General features: G+C 29.1%; 1 protein-coding gene across 3 annotated transcripts in view; it reads right to left on the reverse strand.

Annotated features, from left to right (window-relative positions):
* Positions 1 to 22420, reverse strand: part of LOC136980150 (LIM/homeobox protein Lhx5-like) — a 73598-nt gene that overhangs the window by 30755 nt on the left and 20423 nt on the right. For all 3 annotated transcript variants that reach the window (XM_067276193.1, XM_067276192.1, XM_067276195.1), the window contains exon 2: positions 17770 to 17975. In XM_067276193.1, the coding sequence (XP_067132294.1) occupies positions 17770 to 17975 (206 nt within the window). The remainder of the gene's footprint in view (positions 1 to 17769; positions 17976 to 22420) is intronic.

Raw genomic sequence — 22420 nt, forward strand, 5'->3', positions numbered from 1 at the left:
CTCAAAAAGAAGCGATTCTATCGAGAAAATGTTTATTTGGTTAATTACTCTTTTTTAGTGTCATTAGCGCCGACTGGAATTTTCAAAGCACATTTTAAAGCACATTTTTCTAATAAACTTCACTTTGATAATACGTTTTTGTACCAGACTTCTTATTAACATTCATTTTCAAAGCCTTGTATTGATAGAAACGTGACATTTACGCGTAGAGAGGCCCGCTGTGATTTTTTTTCTTTTTAATTTTATTTATTTATCGAATGGTAGTGGAACGAGACGTCCAATTCCCGATCACAGCCTGCCTGTTCATAACTAACAGACGGAACAATGCGTTTAACACTCGCAACACGCAAACGGTTCCACCTCCCCCTCATAGTCCACCGCAGGGGTCGGGGGTGGAAGAATGGGGGCCACTTCCCCCATCCGTAACGGATTACCTCCGATAAGGCAGCCGCTATGAATAAAGCATGGCAGGCTGGCCAGATCGCGCATGGCGCACGACGATAAGGGGAGCGTTGCCATAGTAATGCACGCGACTCGCCAGCCAATCTGATTGGTTGCCGGAAACTCGACTGTGGCGTGGCAGGTGGGAACAGACTTCGAGACTCGGACTGGGTGCAAATTCTCTCTTCCCCCTCCCTTTTTTTCCTCCTTTCGCATTGAGCCAATGCTACATAATGTCGACCAAAGTTCAAAGGTGATTTTTTCTTTCGAATTCGCTCGCCCTCTTACTTCGATGCTACAGGATGATTTCTTAATCGATAATATATATGAAAATTAAAAGAGTACGATTGCAAAATTGTATAAATAGATTTGCAAAGTACCTCGAATTGCTCCATCAAAAATGCAAGTCTGTACTTATTTAACACGAAAGATTATACTAAATTACGAAATTACATTGATCCTCCTACACAAAAATCCCTCAATAAATAAATATATTAAATCCTTACGACTCAAACAAACTGGAAATTCAAATTTGTTAGCGCTTCTGCACTATGAAATAGCTAAAAATTACATAAACACTCGAATTACTCCATTGCTCTTTAAGCTCGATGCTCGATATACCAATGTATTTACTAATAAACTGCTGTTTAGCGTGACGAAAATAGATTGTTGCATCAGATTTACAGAAAGTTTTTGTTATGATTTAGCATAGCTATGGTTAAATTAATCCATTAAAACCATTCGGCATCAAGCAAATATGTTAATGCATCAGGTAGGCTCAAGTTCTTCTTCTTCCTTGGCCGTGGTTATGGTACGGCACGTCTATGATTAGACATTGGGTAGATTACGAATTAAACAACATGGTTAAAGGTTAAACATGCAAAAAATTCTTATGAAAAATCTTTGATAAATTTTAGAAGCCAAGAATTTTTCTTTCCTGGGGGAAAAATAGTAAAAAGTTTGAACGTATTAAGATTGTTAAGTTAACTTTTAGTTTTAAAACAAAGATAAAAACTTCATTAATAACTTCCACACTCGAGATTTTTTCGTGTACCGTTCTACATTCGGATCAATGCGTAAATCACAAAGGGGATCCATGCATGTGGTTTGGAGACAGAACTGTGCGTCAGACAGTCGATCCCATCCCATGACTCAGTAAAGCTCCGGAGATAAGCTTGGGAACAGAGCCATGCTGACGGGAGTGGTGAGGTGGAGGGTGGTACTGCAGGTCGTTTGGCTCCCACGGTACCTTAGCCACCTTGCGACGGGCATAAGCTACTTTATATACAATAGTTTTGCTCTTCCTTGGGGTGGATTCGACCTCGAAAAGATTTCCAGTTTTCGATTTGTTGACTTATTTGAAACAAGCGAATCATAATTGAGTTATTTTTCTTCATAAAAAATAAAATAAAAATATTATAAATTGTATATAAACGTTTCGTCACCTTGTTATTAACTAATTTAAACCCTTAAAAAAAAAGCATTAAAATTGTTTTTAATTTTGATAAAAATTCGAAGAAAACGATGGATTTTTCCCTCCCCCATTCTAAAATTAATAGTAATAAGAATACAATTTTTCCTTTTAATTGGTAAATTTATTTATTTTACAATACTGTACTTTTATTTATTTACAAAATCCATTTCTATAAATATATGCATGAAAGATCTCCATTATGTAAATACTAATCATCATCATAATATAGACACCATGTTAATCATTTATACTATTTACGAAACGATGCTTATTCAAATAAACAACTTTTCCTATAATTTGACATTTAAATTTGCATTTTCTCGAAGTTAATTCGGTTAACAATTACTTTTAATTAAATAAAGATTTTAAAGAATTTAAAAAAAAAAAAAAAATTATATATTGCACACATAAAGAGTTACAATCGCTCTAATTATATAAAAATAACAATTTTCGGCCAGTCAAATGCATAAAATCTAACTTAAACTGCAGTTAAATATATTTAAAAGAACGGATAAATCACTAATTAAATGCGCTGATGTTGATAGGTTTATAAATGGATATTATAGCTTAAAAAATTGATTTAGATGATAAATAAATCAATTAAAAATTTCATTTTGAAGGTTAGAATCGAATAAATTCGCATTTAAACATTTTTCTTTTTTTTCCCCCTTTTATTCAAAGATGAGGAGCACCAAGATCAGCATCAGGTAAGTTTGCGAATTCGCGAGTCTACAAGTGAGAATTACAGTTTTAAAAATATATTTATGTGATAAATAATTAATTTATAAGTTAATTTTGATTAGTAAAATAGAATAAAATCGCAGTTAAGTATAATTTTTGTTGAGCGTTAGACTGGAGAGTTAAATATATTGATGCTGATGATAAGTGTATAAATAGGAACCACAGCTTAAAAAAAGTAGATTTAAATTATAAAATTAAATCTTCCTATTAATTTTTAAGATAAGAATCAAATAAATTAACATTTAAATGTGTTTTATTCGTATAAAAAACGGGTAAACTAGCGATTAAAAATATATCAATTTTCGAGTAAATTCGTGGTTTAGTAAAGCTTAAGTCGCTAAAAATGGTTAAAATATGATCTAATTTAAAAAAAAAATACACGAATTAGTTTAATTTTCGAGTTAATTTTCAAGATTAGAATCGAATACAGCTCGCAGTCCTGGTAAACTAGCGAGTTAAATACAGTATATCAGGTAAATTCGTGAATTAATATATTAGTTCATATCAACATCAGATAAATGTTTAGTTAAATATATTGGTATATACTGTTACAGATATATATTAGTTATTGTAGATATTTAAATATATGGATTCAGTTGTGCATGAAACAAACAGTTGCCAGCTTGATGTATCGATGCAACAATATATATTTCTGACGAAATAAATTCAGTTTACGAATGATTAAAGTCATCAAAATTCGAAATTGTTATTAAATTAAACATAAGACAAGTTAATAAATTCAAGTTTGAAAAGTGTGATTTAGAAAATGAAGCGTTGGCAACACCGTAAAGCATCCGAGCATTGCGGAGAAACAAACCCCTTTTCCTGCCTCCTGTTATAATTTTTTTTTTAATATAAAAAAGGGGGTATTAAAAATTCTAAAGATCTTTATTCTCGACAAGCTCAATCGATATCGGAGAACACTTTTTCTAGAGACAGTTAGAACGACTCTGGATAGGACTAACAGCGATTACTGGAAGCGATAACACTATTGAAGGCGAGCACATACTGGGTATAGTTGTAGGTTTTACGATACATAGACGGCTTAAGGCAAGCGACGGAGAACCTTGCCAGTCAAGACCCACACCCGATCGAGGACATCGTAAAGCAGCAAGTCGAACGAAGGCTCACTGCCAGATAGGGAGTTAGGAGAGAGCAGCGAACAACCGATGGGATTCTGTGTAACACCCGGAGGGTTTAGAGGCGTCGTTCTGTATCCAGCTCATCCATAAATCTGACTCTACCACATCCCAACTTCTACTCTTTTCAAAGTTTCTCACTCCAAACGGCTCAACTAGCAACCGTTTACCGCTTATAAAAGATTTTTCGATGGATGCTTTAGATGTATTTTAAATAGATTATCGTATGCGCTTAGTACCTTAACCCGTTTAAAATTTTTACGAGGTTTCATTCGATATTCATACGTTTTTCTTTTTTTTTTCTATTTGCATTCGATTTAATTTTGAGTATATTTTCTGTGCTAATTTTCGGCTATATACAAGAGTACCATTTATTTATTAATTGTAGAAGCTCCTCTAGTGGCAAAACTAGAACTATAGAAGCACTCTGGTGGCAATATCTTAAAATTATTTTATTTACAAATTATATTTATAAAAAATTGAACCGAAAGAGTTAATGGAATCCCGAAAAGATGGCGAATCATTTTTTTTAACTACAAATTCCATTCGACACCTTACAATTGTCAACTTTCTTAAGTTTGTAACATTTTCTTTCACGCCCCGAACCCGGTAATTAGATGAGAAGATAGGCGATTGACGCCCTTCTTCTAAGTATAGAAGGATTTTGGAAGCGGAACGAGATTTTCTAAATTAGAACTAATGTCGTACTTGGGTTCGGTAGATAAGTAAAAGTGTTAGGATATTTTTAAATCTAATTAAATAAAAATACATCCGGACAAAGCCATTTTGTTAGCATTCTGCGTAATTCTTTTTCATCAGATTGCCATGCGTGCTCTTTCAACGGTGTATTATCTATAGTCTATTTTAAATCATCATTAAGTACGTACGGCCTCACGTTAACATTGATAAAGTCACAGACCGACTTTTGTTCTGTTTGCTTCTGATAAATAAAACATTCGATTAAAATAATTACTATAATTAACCTTTTTTTTACTATGTTCGGATTTAAAAAAAAAATAAAAGTAAGATTCGAGATAGATTAAATCTTCATCGCGCTTTGCTAGAATAAATAAGAAAAAATAGTGATTTGTAAGATATTTAAAAATTAATTTTATGGTTGCGAGAGAGTTTTTAAATATTAATTCGCGAAGAGGTGTTGATGTGGAAAAATGTTTAATGTTGATCTTTTCGGTTAAACCAAACATAAAAAGCCACCTTTTTAAAAAAAATACACATTTATTTATCTAATTAATTTTAAAATATTTTGTGCTAATTTTGGGCGATAGGAGCTTTTGTACATGAGTTGTACCATGTTAATTAATCGTAGCTCCTCTAGCGGCAAAACCAGAAACGTAGAAGTACTTCTAGTGGCGAAATTTTTAAATTATTTTATTTTTACGTTATTTATGGATTAAAACATTTTCGAACTGAGAGTTGGCCGAGTCCCGAAAAGATGGCGAACCATTCTCAGAACATTTTCTTTTTCTTTTAACTTAATCCCTGACTACAGATCGCGATCTACTCTTAAAGACACGTCTTTCTTTTCTTTATCGTTTCGACAGCTCCCGAAACATAAATTGTGTAAAATGTATGATGAATAAAAGTTCGAAAAAAAAAAAAAATACAATTTTCTTAGGCCAATAAATTTTCTACACGGAACAATCGTTGCGACATTTTTAAACGAAAGCCATGCCGACATTTTAAACCTTTGATGAACACCTTATCATTCTAGTCAGACGTTTAAGTAATTAACTGCATAAATTTCGATCGTCGGCATTGACCTTTCGATAAATATAACATCCGAAACACAGGTGAATGATAAAGAATAGGGTGAACACGCATTACGAGACACGGGAAGGTGACAGCCCTCATCGACCGTTCTTCCACCTGGCAAGAGAACACTGTTGTTCATATGTCAATATTGTCCCGAATCAAACGGCGTGAGGACCCATAATTTCGCCGCTCGACCCCGTCATTATATCCACAACCGACACAAAGGGACAATTAAGGACAGCCTCGCGGACTGAAAAGGGGGAGGCAAAACAACACACGTTCTCTTGACACTAAAAAAAAATCTACCATCGATTCCTAACTGTCAGCTAGGCCTAACGGCATCGACTGTCCATTGTTGAACCTTTAAGCGCTTTTCGGAGAAATTTTTGACGTTGACAGAAACGATGGAAGGAAGAGAGAGAGAGAGAGAGAACGAAAAAAGAAAGAATATTTTCAGAATATCGTGTCTGGAGTGTCAAATAGTTCGGATCGATTTGGCTAGTGTCAGAATGTTAGTTTGGTTGATCCGAAAGCGTATTAATTGCTTGATTTCCTAAAACCCTCATCGTTTAGAAATTTATGGAGTCGGATAAAAAAAGAAACTCGACTTTATTTCAGAAGTTTATTTTAAACACTTAGATTATTTTTGGTTATTATTTGGAATATAAAATAAATAATTTTTTTATCCCATAAACATTAATTAATTAAAGTAAAAATTTGATAAATTGATTAAATTATAAATTATGTAATTTAGAGAAATTTTGGCTAATAAATGAATTAAATTCTAAATAATCTGATACTAAATAAAATCGTGCTGTCCCCTTGCGTTAAAATTTCTCTATATTAATTTATCTCTAATAGTGTTGCCAATTTATACAATTTCTAGATAAATCTAGTTTATTCTAATTTACTTGAAGAATTACAAATAAATTTTAACAGATGTATTTCTTTTTATGTATTTCTGTATTTTAGTTATTAATTATTTGAAAAAAATATTAAATAAATACATTCTATTTAAATATTTACAGATATCAACTGTTATCTTATCCTAAAACTTATTTTGAATGCAATCTGGTGGATTTTAGTAGTGTACTTAGTGGATTTTTATTTATAGAGTTGGCAACATTGCTACTGGCAATTCTGAAGAATTCAGTTTAACTAAATGGATCCCAAATGCTTTTTTTTACTTTTTTTTTTAGAATAAAAATTTTATAATTTATCATTATACATTTTTAACCCATTAAGAAACACCGCAGTTTTTGTTTAAATTAAATAAAATCAATTTGAGTTAATTATGTCCCGATTTTCAAGCGATTATATATAATTTTACAAATTTAAATGCTAAAAATTAAATTCTCTTCAAGTTAAATAACTTTCTTTCGCGAGTCGCGCTTCATAAATTGACTATTTATATCATTATAACAGCAATTAAACAGCGACTATAAACGGTATTTGCGGAGAGATAAAAGTCCTGTTAAGAGTGATAGCGGAACAATTAGTAAGTATAATGAAACGGCATTAATTTCTGCAAATATAAATTGATTATTAGTGACATAACTTAATAAATCTGATTATAATTCTCCTTCCCGATATCAGTGGAGTGCAATAGGATTGCTATACATAAATAAATGGAGTACGAATGATCAGTAAATAAGACAAACGAACCAAACGCTTCTTGCAGCATTAAAGTGTCTGCCGAAACCAGAAGCCGAAGTGTGACCTCTTACTTAATAATTCACGCCTACCAAACTTTGTTTCTCCCGCTGGTAAACATCACCAACACGTGTTCCTCTCTATTATTCATAGTTACGCTGAAAGTGACCACCAGAGGGACACAAGTCATTCTATTCTAGCAAGAAGTCCGAAATGATAATGCCGCTAGCGCCTCCTAACTTTTCTTAACTTTTTAGTTAATTTATTTATTTAATTTTTTTTAAAATATATATAAATATATAAATATGGCGCCCGTAAATATTTCGGTTCTATAATTATGTTCAAACTTCGACACTAAAAATTACTTAAATTATTCTAAGCTTTACTTACGCAAAGGCATTCTAACAACAGTATTCAATTATTAACGTAGGCTTAGTCATTCTCGAATAACTAAACATATGGAGAAATTCTATTAAAGAGCCATAAAAATCCCAAGTGGTCCTAAGTTTTATTTTTGATGGAAAAAATTATAATTGTTTTTTGTAATTTTTAACCTCTATTGCGTGAAAACAACTCGGAGAAGCTTAATTATCATAAAGAAAAAAAGAAAAGATAGTCCATGAAAATACAAATTTATGATAAAGTTTAACTAACTCAAATAAATTTATTTTTTCTTTAAAAAAAAAAACAAAAAAGAGCAAATAAGTTGTCGGAAATTTCTGTCTGTAGCCAATAGAAACCAAAAATTAAAATAATATAATTGACCCGGGGAGGAGAAAACCCGATTAACCGAAATTAAGTTTTTATTAAGAGGCAACTGCTTGTTTTTCCAACCTTTCAAATTACATTTTCAGGATTTAATGTCTCGTTTCTTATAAATGACCTTAAAAGTGCAGACGGCTTAACAAGTTAAAAGATGCAATCCAAATTAATGTCAAACTGCCTGTTTCTTTTTGTATTTTTTCCCCGTCTTCGCCATTTCTTTAACTGGAAATCGAAACAAAATGTCAACTTTATCCAACGAAAACAAAAAAAAAAAAAAAAAATACAAAAATTATTTAACTTAGATCTAAAAATCCGTGTTTAACCTTTGAAATTTCAAAGCATATTTGACTTGTAATCATGTTGCAAAGTAGGATTTGGGGTTTAAATTGAACCTAAGTGAAGTCTGGCGGCGTGCAAAATGCCAATCATTAACAACGTTGTATGCAATGAGTGAATCTTAAAACGCTTTGCACGTTCTTATGCGATCTTGTATCTGAAAAAACCAATAATTGCACGAATCATTTGTATTTAAAAAATTCAAAATTTCAGAAAAATATGCAAAACTCTTTTTAAGTTTCGAGTAATTTACGTTGCGACGTCAGTAAAATTAATCATTTTGATGTTAATGCTTTAAGATTTAAGCAATTTTAGACGAGTGTTGACCTCTATTTCTAATGTCCAAACATGTAGAATTGATGGACAAAAGATATTTCAATCAACAATTTTTCATTTGAATGCCGATCAAATATTTTTGAACTCCCTTCAAGGCCTACAAACTCAGCAATTCTTCAGGCTGAAGATAACTCAGAAATATTTCTGGTTTAAACCTTTGCCTAAATACGAGAAGAATGTTACTTTGCCATCATTAATTTATCTCCTGTGACAACTTAAATATTTTGTGATATCTTGGGAATAATTTAAGCCCACTTTAGCACGTTCAGCGCTTTCTTCACGAAACCGATTCTAGATGAATTTCTACTTGAAAATTTATCTATCCGGCTGAAAATTAATGTAGATTTTTAAATATTATTTTGTCATTTGTCGAGATTTATTTAAGATAAACGGGTGTAAAGAATTGTTTAAGCTTTACTAAATTCAGTTTAGTTGCCGCATTGAGCGATTAATTCGATTTCTAATGCAATTAAAACGTATCAAAAAGTGATTTTCGTCATCGTGAGGCTAACAAATTGACTATTTTCAAGTCTTCGATGCGTGAAATCGCTACAATTTTTTCCCGCTTGTTTATTATGAATGGAAGCTTAATAAGGAAGCATTTTGATACATTAATCATTTTTTTTCCTATAGTATTGAGCGTTAATCGGCCTTAAAATACTTAAAAACTCTACAATGCAGAACTAGAAACTGTTAAGAATATTAAGAAATAATATAAAACATTTAAAAAAACTCACTAATTAAGCTTTTCTGCGTGATATAAGCATAGATACAGGCTTCATTTCAACAGAACTGAGTATTAATAGGCCTTACATGACTTATAAGTTCAATAGTATAATAAGAAATGGTTTAAAATACGAAAAAAAGAAGCTTTTATTTTACATTTAAGCTTATTTCTTACATTGCATTCTACTTCAGTTCAGGATATATTCAACAGAATTAATCATTTTGAATAATTCAGAACTCGGAAATACTTAAAAATTTTACATTTATTAAGTCGGAAATTTACTAATTTAGTTATTATTATCATATATATCACTAACTTAAGTTCTTAAGTTTATTGCTTCTACTTCAGTTGCGAGTAAATTTCAGTTTAAAAATAGTTTGAAGTGATTTGATTTTATGCTTGATAGAGAGTTGCCAACTTGACTTTAAGAAAGTTCAAAGTTTACTTTGACTTTAAATGAATTAAATAATTCATAAAATATATATATGTATTTCCTTTCAAATTATGATCACTTTGCCTTAGATCTTACTCCTAAAATGTACGTTTTTTTTGCTTTGAAATGTATTTTAAAACATTATAACTCAGAGACAAATTTTCCTAATAGTTAAGGGGTTGTTAATATTACTAAATTCTTCATAAGTTCTGTTATAATTTGTTTAAAAATTATATTTTATTATAGTGATATAACCTGTATTTTAGTTTATATAATTAAATATTCATACATTTTAATAAAATAATTTATATCTAAGCCATATTTATGCTCATTAGCTTATAAATCATATTTAACCTTGCTTATGTGATGAAAACTAAGTTATAAGCATTGAAAAAAATGTGCTTAAATCTTAAATAAAATAGTTTAAAATGTTAATAAGTAAATACTAATTCTATATAAATTAATATAATTAACAATTTAAAAGAATTTTAAGGGATAAAAAATGAAAAAATTCTCCAAATTATTCAAAGTGTAGGGAAAAAATTTAGAGGAAAAAAAAAATAAATAAATAAATAAATAAATTTCCAATTTTTAAAATTTATAAAATGGAATATATTTAAATAATTCAAGATATATTTTTTAAAAGTTTGTTTATGTTATAATGCCAAACTTGTTAAGAATTAAAAGGAAAGTTTTCATATTTACCAATGTCTGTCAACTGATTATATAGTTGATGTTGTCCAGTAGAATATTATATAACATAGTGGCAAGCGGTATAGGATCTAAGCTGATTTATTCCAGTAAACATCATATATGTTTCAGAGCAGTGTGAAGCAAGAGATAACTTATTAAGCGTGTATTGTTTAGCCATGATGGCCATGTTGGACTTGTTGACGCATATTCATAACTTGAACTTTAGGAAAGTCAGTGCAAGGTCAATGACCCTCTCCAACATAAAAAAAAGCAAAATACCCTTTAATTTATTTTTAAAAAATGCAAGCACATTCTATAATATTTTATACTAGAAAAAAAAGGCACTAACTTTGTTTCAAAGTATAAGTTTATGTAGATTTTTTTTTTTAAAGGGGGCAATTTATTGCACTGTCTTTGTAAATAAATAAATCAATTTGTATGCTAAATATTAAAGAAAATTCATTAACATTCTTCATATTTTTAACAAAATATTTTCTTACATTTTTTATTATTATTTTATTTTGTTAAAGTTGTCATTTTTGTTTTTATTGACTCAATATTTGAATATATATATTATATATATATATATAATAAAATGTTTCAAAATACATAAATGTGGATCATACACATCTTTGGAGAGTTGTAATCAACTTAATAATATTTAATTAAAAATAATTAATAAACAAAGTGGAATATTCACTTGACAGAAACGTGTCAACACTTTATATTTAACATTAGATAAAATGACTTCAATAATGAGAAAAATTTATTATGGTTGATGTCAAAATTGTAACATCAAAAATTGAAATATTTTTGACAAATATAATTAAAGAATTGTGATTTAAAACATTTACTTATTATTATTATTATTATTAAAAGTTTTTAGAAAGTGGTTGAGCTATATGTTAAGTATCTACATACAGTTTTAAGAGCTTTAACATTAATAAGAGAAGGCCAAATTATAGAGAAATATGTTATTTAAAATATTCCTTTTTTTGCTTATTTTGTTACATTTTAAGTGATTTCTTTCTAGACTAAATCTGATATTAGCTTCAACAGCTTAACTCTAAGCACATAAGCAGTTAAGAACATAAGATGTATTTAACCTTAAGTCTTATATATATATATGTATATAAAATATAAATTCACTTCCTAGAAAATATTTTATTTCATTTTTTACATTTATTACTTATTTTGTTAAATTTTAAATAGTTTGGCACTACAAAACAATCTTATGTTTGCTTCAAAAGCTTAAGGTAAAACCACATAAGTGATCAAGTGTCTAGGATTTACTTATCATTAATCAAGTTGTTTGTGGTGTAAAATACTATTTTTATTATTAAAAAAAGCATATTTTTAAAGAAAAATAGATTGAAATTTCATATTTATTGCTTATTTTGTTAAATTTTAAAGTGATTGATCATAAGAAACTGTTGTTGGTCTCACCAGCTTAAAATAACTGATTAAAAGATTATGAAGTGTGTTTTACTTTAACTAAGTCTTTTATAATATAAAATATAACTTTGCTAGAGAAAATTTTTGATACTTATTGCTTATTTTTAAATAGAATCTTATGTTGGCCTCACCAATTCATGTTATAAGCATATAAATAATTAGGAACCAAGATTTTAATCAGATCTCTTATAGCATAAAATATAAATCTAATATTGATATATAAAATAACAGATTCAATTTTTATAAGGTCATCTTTAATTATTTTATCAAATAAATTAATTTTTAAACTTAAATATATATAAAAAAATAGGCTAATTTATTAAGTAAAATTGGGACTATTACACATATAATTTGTTAATATAATTTTACAAGATTTTTAATATAAATTATTTAAAAATGATTAATTTCTTATTATAAAAATTTATTAGTTCATTAAGAGATTTAACTTATAAAATACGTGTAATATAGTAATTAAATGCAAGTAATATAATGGAAGTTAATGCGAGCTTACTAGTTTTCAAATAAAAATTCAAAATTTTAACTTTTTTAAAATTAATTATTAGTTTTTTTAATCTGGTTATTCATTTATAAGTCAATTAATTTACTTAATTTGATGTTTATAGCTTTAAAATTTGTTATTCAAATACAAAGAGCCTTATAATGTAAGTGTATATACAGTAAATTCTTAAAAGTATCTTAAAAGAATAATTAAATTTTAATTTTTAAAGCTGTTAAATTTATTAGAAAATCTATTAATTGGTTTAATTTATTGTAGAGTTGTGAAATCTTTTACATAAGCATTCCCTATTTTACATATAAGTTATTGCATTTATTAAAATATCTTATAAAAAAAATAAATAAATAAAATAAATTATAATTTTTTAAAGCAAAATTTTCATTTAAAAAATCTATTAATTTATTAATTTGTTTAATTCTTTAATGGATTTATTTGCAGACTTTATTAAATTTGTTAATTGCACAATCAAATTAACTTTGATTTTGATTCTTAAGAGTAAAATTTTTATCCAAAAAAGTCTTTTAATTCATTAAAAATCTGTTAATTTGTTTATATTGATAGTTTTTATATAGAATTTTGGACCTTTTTTACTCATACATTCATAAATTTATAAAGCAAAGTGCACATAACTTCTAGTAAACATCTTCAAAACAATAAATTTGTAATTTTTTAAAGCAAATATTTCATTAAAATCTATTAATCTTTAATTCTATAATAAGATTTCTTAATAAAATTTATTTAATCATTTAAATATTTTGCAAATTTCTCTATCAGTTCAGTGTGATACTTTCATATATCAAAAAGCCAAGTTATAAATCTATTAAGAGACAAATGGCTTTATAATATATAAACATTTTAGTCCCACGCGATACTCCCGTATCCGAGTTTAGGACGATGTTGTCATATAGGGTCTTCCCAGTTAAGGCCTTTAATGTTTAGTTTATGAAGACAAAATTGGCCTCGGTTGACTTTACCACTGACCACATAATGATGTTAGACCTACGCTATAATCTGGACTCATGAGAGTGTGGGGTGCGTGAAGTGCATGAAATGGGGCGTGGTAGTGTCACGGAGAAGAGGGGGGAAAGCACTACGACCTCGTTTGCCAACTATGCTCTATGTAACTCTATTGTCTTCTAGTAGCTTAACTTTTACTGCCAAAAGTGAGGTCAACGTTAAAGGTTGACTTTCTTCTCTTGCTTCCGGTTTCACCTGAGAACGTCGGCATCTAAATGGGCCACTGTATTGAGGTTTATAAAGTAAAGAATGAGACTAGAATCGCTTTTATACTTTAATTCTTCTCATACTTCCTATATGATATATCTGTTTTAACTACAATGTACTCTTACAATGCCTTTTATCTACGTTATGATTAATCTGGTTCTAACTAAATATAGCTTATCCTTTTCAGGAATTTTTCTAGATTTTTACAGTGATTCAAACTCTTTAAGAATATTACTGGATTTTTACAACGATTACATAGATTTATAACAAGATTTCCAGTTTTCTATAATGACTGCCAGTATTTCAAACAGATTTCTAGCTTTATTAAAAGAAACATCCTAATTTCCTACAGTGAGTAGTTAGGTTCCTAGTTTCCTATGCCTATTCCTTCCTTTCTAACAAAGTTCCTAGTTTCCTATGTTGATTCCTAACTATGTAAGAAGTTTTCTAGTGTTTGCCAGTTTTATAACAAGACTGTAGATTCGTAGGGTGATTCCTAACTTTATAACAGAGTAATTTGATAGGATTTCTCCTTGAGAAGAGATCCTCCTTCGGTATCTCTCGCGTGCATCGTAATGAAGGCCTATATAAATGGTGCACGACTTCCTTGTTTGCTTTCTATCTATTTATCTGATTTTGTAATGAATTCTGTGTTAGGCTAATTATGTGGTTTATAACTTACCGTCAATGACTTTTTTTATACAAAGATAAAACGAAAAAATTATACTCTACTTTTAAATAATGGTAATTTATAATTCATCACGTATAACCCGCATCAGTTTGCTATCTTTAAAAAAAGGGGGGTAGCGAAATAGTAAAAGTTTCGAATATTGTCACGACTTCGACTATAAATAAAGTTTTTTAATGTAAAATATTTGCTAAAAATCTTCACAGGAATTGCAATTTTTAGCTTGAAATTCGGGTTGACCTAGTTTAATCATGTCAGAGATTGACTAATCTAAGATGGTAGATTTTTCTCCATTCAACTCTTCATCAAAATGTGACTTTTGTACGCCGAAAGACAAATTTCAGTTGAACATTAAGACAAGGTAATCTACAGAAGACGTGTCCTTGCCCTGATTTCATAACAACGGGGTATTTCCTCGACATTTAAATAGAGAGAGAGAGGGAAAAAAGCGCGATAAACTACCAAAATTTAACATCAAAAATCACTAAAATATTTATTAATTTATATAAATCAAATTATAAATTTATGTTTTTATTCATAAAATCGTCTTAAAATATTATACAAATTACGTCTTAGATGTATTTAAAATGTTTGACTACATTCTACCGAGGAACAATTCTAAAGTTAAAGAAAAATGGCTGAGAGGTGATCGTGACTATAATCACGTGACAAACCAGATAGTCACACGCTGTACAATCTGCTTTATTACTTTGTCCTTTAGGAAATAAAGCACGTATGAATCAAAAAATAAAAAATAAATAAACCAGGAAATATCAAGAAAAAAAGAAGTTTTACTGATGTACCCATGCAGGTTGTTTAAAATTGATGTGCAAAATTGTATGATAAATCGATCTTAAATCGTCGATTATATAAAATTATCCTTATATTATATATATATATAATATATATATATATATAATATATTAATATAAAAATAAAAAATAAAAGATTATGAGCACATTTTATAATTTTTAACTCGATAATTCTGTTTTAAAATACTTGCGGGGAATATATTTTTCATGGATTAAATCGAAAATATTAGCATAATTTGGGCATCGTATCCAAATAGATGCTAATAATCTATTTAATATTTTAAAATTAATTTATTTCATAATTTTGTGGGCTTAATTTAAATGTTAAATCAACTCATTGTAATATTAAATTGAAGTTTAACTAGAATAGGATATGTCAGAGAAAGATGGTGGCTCAATATTTTCACATAAGAAATCTTTAAGTTCACTATTTTATGATGATTTTGAAAGATTGCGTATCGTAATTTTGTAAGATGTTTTTATATAAAAGGGAATTCTTTATAATTTGAAGGAATGCACGTTGCAATTCTCCAAATTGTCTTCATCAAATATGGGATGATTGCATTATATTTTATACGTCAAATTATTCTATGCGAAAAATTTGAAAACTTGCATATTGCATTCCTTCAAATTACTTCGCAAAATAGATATGGTTGCGTATTGCAACACTATTTAAAAATAATTTAAATCCTATTTGAACGAAGAACGTTTCGTTTACAAGTTCAAAAAAGCATACTTTGTTTACTAAATAGGAAATTTTATTTTATATTTTTATAAATATATCGAATGAAGAGTTTAAAAATGTACTGTTTGAAACCCGTTTAAGCTATTAAAATATCACATAGAAAATTTTTAAAAACCTTCCATTAAAATAAGGATAGTGAAAGCCCCATCAACAAGTCGATATAAAGGCGAAGATAATAGGCAAGTAGAGCTAACCCATGTTGCATAAGTGACCCAGGGCATGACCACACGCTGTCATTATTCAGTAGCGCAAAGGGGAAGGTTAGATTTATTCCTTAATTAATAATCAACCGAACCATACAATTACCTTCCCGCTAATATCCCAGGGGCTGTCAATCTGTTGCCCCGTATAGTTTACTCGTTATATAGATCTGGATCTACTGCATACGCTAGGCACTATACTGTACAGAACATCTTAAATCTGTTGAAAAATCTAGAAAGTAACCTATTTTTTTAATTCTAGCTATATCCTCTGAGCCCAAGATTAAATTAGAATATAACTTAATTTTTTTGTTACTAATGTCAGAATATAAAGTTACAATTTATGCAATCTGTATTGACATATCTCATCGATATGGCACCAAGATATCATGGATTATGGCATAATGATCGCGTGGTTACTCATCGACTTAGTGCTATGATATCCCAGATTGTGATACTATATTCAAGTGGTTACTCATCGGAATGACACTATACTACTGTAATATGGTGTTACGATTTCGTGGATATCATAGAGCTACGCCGTAAAGTACTGTAGTATCTATCAATATGACATGATCTGATCAATTATGGCACAAAGCCCTTCAACCATGGCTGTAAGACAACTACTTTGGTGTAATATAAAAATAATGGTCTTATTAATTAGGTACAAAGATCTCATAAATTATTGCTTACAACGAAAGACAACGAGACTCAAAGACTCATCAATTAGCACCACAAAATACCAATATTATATCATAGACCATAGTATTAGGCCAATATTAAAAACTATGATGATATGACACTATTATCACAAAATATAACACTAGCTTGATACTACGATTTCGTAGAATACGGCGCTAAGAGATGACATTAGATGCTTCAATAATTGAAAATGAAGAGATTTATATAAATGTAGTTTTGTATAAACTACTGTTTTGTTTCATAAGCGAGTAAGAACGAAGATCGGTAAACACGTCGTTGGACAATCTGTTGTGGTGCATCAAAGCGTGAATCGATGTCGATCTGTTGATTGTCAATTATTCAAAAGCGTAGCACAATAATCCTCGGCGACGATTGGAGAAATACAAAAAAATAAAAAAATAAATAAAAAATAAAAAAAACAAGAACACCGATCTATAAAGACTTATTTTGTTGTTTTTCTTTTACAAGATGATAGAAAACCCGTTCAATATTTAATAGAATTTGAAATTAGTTTTTGCTGAGTTTATATAGTTAATTTTTGGTTAAACAAACACCCCAACGAAAATAAAATGCTTTACGATTTCCAATTACTGTTGTGTCTTCGTTGCTTATATAGACCCTCTCTTTCTATTATTATTATTTTTTCTTCTTCTTATATTATTAATAATTCAAAAGACGTAGAAGAAAATTTTTAAATATTTCAAAAATCATTTTTATATCCCGTTAAACAAGATTGGAATTAAATAATATCGAATTTCTTGTTGAGGCTATCTAAAAAAATATTGAATTATTTACAAAAATTTATATACGATTCGTCTCGTTTTCTATTATTTTCCCTCTAATGTTAGAAATATTGGTTATATTTTAAAAACTAAAGAAGAAGAAGAAGGAAAAAGAGAAAGCGATCCTTCTTACCTTGGCTGTGCCTGCTGTTCAAATAATCATCTTTGCAAATGAACCTATTCTCGTCTAGTACATAAAGTTCTTCTCCCGTAGACAGTTGTTTCCGACATACGAGACATGTGAAACATTTTAGATGAAATACTTTACTTCTAGCCCTCCTAACTAGATCGGTGGGTGATATACCCTGAGCACATCCTGCACACTTTGTACCGTATCTCCTGCAATATATAAAAATAACATTTCGATATTAATATCTCATCTTCTTCCCGAATTTCTCTAAGATTCACAGAGCATTTAAGATGAAAACTTAAGAAAATATCTATTAATTATGCTGTTATAATAGTTTTACCACTACTCAAAATAGTAATTTGAAGTCAAAGAAAATTATGCAAAGCGGAAAAATAGCTAAATTTCGGGGTTATTTTTTGCAAATTTCAACGCCGCTTATTCTATTAACTAAAGCAATGATTGCATTTTAAGTTGAAATTTTACTTTTTCTTTTCACTAATTTAAACACATTGGGTAGCTCTCCCTCTTTGGAATCTCTCCTGAAATTATTCAACTTAAGACACTTATTTTTAAAATATAAATTAAATAATTATAATTATAAATACTTAAGCTTCTATATTAACTTGTTCGTATCTTGTTTCTCTAAGATTTATAAATTTATATTGAAGGAAAAAAAAATTGCTAAATTTAGAGTACATAATTAGTAATTTAATAATCTATAAATTATAAAGAGTGCTAGACTACTGCTTTATTATTAATAATTTACATCCAAAAATATAGTTAGACAATTATATTTAAGTTTATAAATTCTAGAAAAAAGTTGAAAAATGTCTGAAACTAAATATTGTTTAACAATATTGTCTTGAGGCTATTTACAAGATATATTTTAGTGAAACGTTAGCAAAGTCTCCATAAAACTTTAGGATAAACTTTTATAAGCTGACAATTAAAATAAATCTAGATAATTAAAAAAAATAAATAAATATTATTTTTACTGTAAACCATACTTTATTCAGTAAATTAATACATTATAAGAGTAGTATATTTATTAATTTTTTTAATAAAAAATTCGCATTGCTTAGGGTAAGAAATGTTTAAAATATGTTTATTTTATTACTTAAAATATTTTAAAAGCATTAAAACTTAAAAAACTTCAGAGAAAAATAAAATAATACTATTTAAAGTTTGAATTACTAAATTTAAACCATGCTTATGAATCAGTTGAAATTAAAATAAAAATTTATATATATTTCAACAAGAGCCTATTTATAGTTTAATTTAACTTATTTACTGTCAGAAAATTACAAATCTGTTTCTTTCACTCGAGTCTAGACGTAATAAATTTATAGTTTCTAAAATTTGTCGTACAAGTTTTGATATGCAAATCTGTTTTAAAACGGAAGCTACTTTCAAAAGTTCAAAAAAATTTGCATATCAAAAACCATGATTTAAAACTATATAACAAACATTAAAATTATAATCTGTACGGCATTCAAAAGTCAAATTTTCTTAATTTAAACAAACTGACGTTTAAAAACTTTATTATTTCGTCATTTAGAAGTATTTATGTAAGCCTCTTAACTAGAATATAAACGTTTTCTTGTAAAGTAAATCGTGACAATATCTTGTTGCTGTAAAGTTCGACCCATCTTTTCCATTCTGTTCTGACTTTATTATCGTTTACAACACGTAAAAGAGCAACATTAGAAGATATATTCGACGTCGACATCGAAGAAGCCTCGGGGCTTTATTTTTTTTTCTTTACTAAAGAATGACAAACTGCTCGAGATGTCAAGTAATTGCTAGCTAAGGTGGAAGAGTAAAACTCGATAAGAATGGTATCCTTATTGAAAAAAAAAATGGCAAAAAAATCACTGTTGTGCATAAATCTCAAATATTTGAGTTTATTGGATGTAGAAAGATGTAAAGAACATGGTTTAATTATGTCGATTTTTGGCATGTTTAGAAAAGGAGGGAGATCATGAAGAGCGTGACGTGTATGAAAATGCTACGGGGAGAAGGCGTAGTCCGAATCTGAAGCACGAACCACCCCTATAAACAGCATGTATAAGGGGGTAAAAAGGAGGAAAAGTTATGGAGGAAAGGATAATAAAACTCGGGCAGTTTGGAAAACAATGAGTCGTGCGTGCTATCTCGTTGTTCCATCTGGACATTACACGGCGTTTAGAGCTGTAGTGTCTTCGCTGCTACTCGTTCGTGATGTTGCACGAGTCCATACTGTTGTTACTATCATTAGGAACGTTTGGTCTTTTCCTGTTTGGATTGTTTGCTACTGGGTTGTAGGCTTGACGTTAGTAGGAAATGTTCGTTTTTACATCTTGTAAGGATGGTACTCTGTGAAATATTCTTACGAAATGATTGTATAGATGTGATGCCTCACTCTTTTTTTTTATCTATCAGGTGATAAATAATAATTCTCTTACCATAAATTGTACCTGGTGAAAGCGTTTACGCCTACAAATTGGTCTATTTACGAGGAAGAAATGATGTTGTCAATTACTAGAAAAAATAGGGGCACGCCAAATTATAGTTATAACAATAGCTCTAGACGCGAATAAAGTTGCGAGTTAAATTTGGATTCCTCTTTACCTCAGATCCTGTGCAGAAAGTTGTTTTATATAAGCAAAAAAACAATAGTTTTTCTTATATGTAAGTACACTATTATGCATAATAAATAGTAGATATACCTGTTTGAAGCTGAGTTTATAACTTTAAAGGTTACTAAATGATACGAAGCGAATTACAATAAAAAATTCATGGAGTAAGTGGTTTGAATTGTTAAGATAGGATAGGTGTGGTCCATACTTTAGTGCTTAGAGAAGTTAAATCCGAAGTTCGTTTTCTACCTAAAAGAGTTTTCCATTAATACAACCTGATTTTAAATTCTTTAAGTGATTTATACATTACTATAACCTTCTATTTGCATTATTCAAAAAAAAAGTATAGAAAAATGTTGCTATACAGATAAACCTTATAAGGCTTTAAATAAGACATTACTTTTTAAAATATATTTAAATAAAGTCTGAGATATCGCTAACTTAAGAACGATTATTTGAGAAAAAGAATATATAAGTTAACATATTCCCGCCTATTTCAATTTCTAAACCAATCGTTGTTCAGATAATCATATTTCAAATTGATAATCTACAAAATTTTTATGTTTGATATCTTACAATTATCGCAGAGGACGATTTATGTTCATTATAACTTTTTAAACTGGATTTTGTTTTCGAATTTTCTATCACGTCATTTTAATTATTTTCAATTCAACCAATATTTAAAAAAAAACTACATATAAATCGAAACTAATTTAGATTTATCCGAGAAAAATATTTTTAAAATTTAATTTTTATTTTTTAAATAAAACCCGCTATAGTCAATAAGAAAAAACTTAATGAATAAAACTCTTATCGTGAAAATTTCTTCGCGCTTTTTCTTTTAATTAAACTGTATAAAAGTTTATAAATCATCTAATTAATCTATAATATACTCTGTTTTTTTCCTAAGCTTAAAATTTACTAAACAAAACTTAAAGAAACATATCCTAAACAGTTTATAATCTATAGGATCTAGAATTTTAATAAATTAATCCTTTCTTAAGTGAATTCCTGTATCTAAATTGAAACAAACGACGCTTAACTGATTAAGAAATTTTTTTAAAAGAAAAGGGGATGAGGATTAATTATAGGGGGGGAACAAAGTTACAAGGACACGTTCTAAATTTGGAGAATCAGTTACGTGGAGTCAAACAGACCAAGCGAGACCTTTTCACTGCGATTCAGTCCATTACAGGCTAATGGATGTTACCTCGACGACAACATCACACTTAGTGGCTTCATTGGCTTGGATACGCTTGAATACACAAAGCATGAGAGGAGGTAAGTGACCACCCACGTGACACCGAAACGCCTTCCTGAATTATGTTAAACGAGTGACACGAGTTGTACATTCTGTTTTAATCACAAGAAAACTACCTTCCCACTCTTTTACTCGTTGGCGTTTGATTTAATAAGTACCTTTCGATAGGTTATAAATCCAAAAATTATAGTCGTACCTAACCAATAATTTTAAGCCCCTAAAAACTGTTGCTTCCTCATCTCGTGTTAATGGCTACTTTCAAATTCGTAACGTGGGAGATTTTTAATATCCATCTTAACACTAAAATTTATTTATTTATTTATTAATTTTTGGCAGTTGGAAATAATGATCTGGATCACGTGAACGTGACGGTTGAGAGAAGCTATACTTGTCACGTGATTTTATGCGAAATTTATAAACTAGCGTGACGTAACAGTCGGTTAGCCTTTTTCACAGAGTTCCCATAGGCTACTACATTCACGTGATCTAGTTTAAAATTAGTTACGAAAGTGTTAAAAAATGTGTACAAATTTTTGTCACGTGACGTACTTTTGAAATTTAAAATCACACCTGTAGTTAATGCACTTGAATATATTTAAAAATCCATGCGTTAATCAAATTTTTAGCTTAATTAGATCTCGATTATCAAAATATAAATCAAAGTAATTACAAACTACGAAGTTTTCCCACTTATATACACTTAACCGAGTACCACACTGACTTTCAACAAGAGCTACACATCTGAACACACTTCAATCCCAATTTACAATTAAAA

The sequence above is a fragment of the Centruroides vittatus genome, unplaced genomic scaffold, assembly GCF_030686945.1.
Source record: "Centruroides vittatus isolate TY-2023 unplaced genomic scaffold, ASM3068694v2 contig_680, whole genome shotgun sequence".
NCBI lineage: Eukaryota > Metazoa > Arthropoda > Arachnida > Scorpiones > Buthidae > Centruroides > Centruroides vittatus.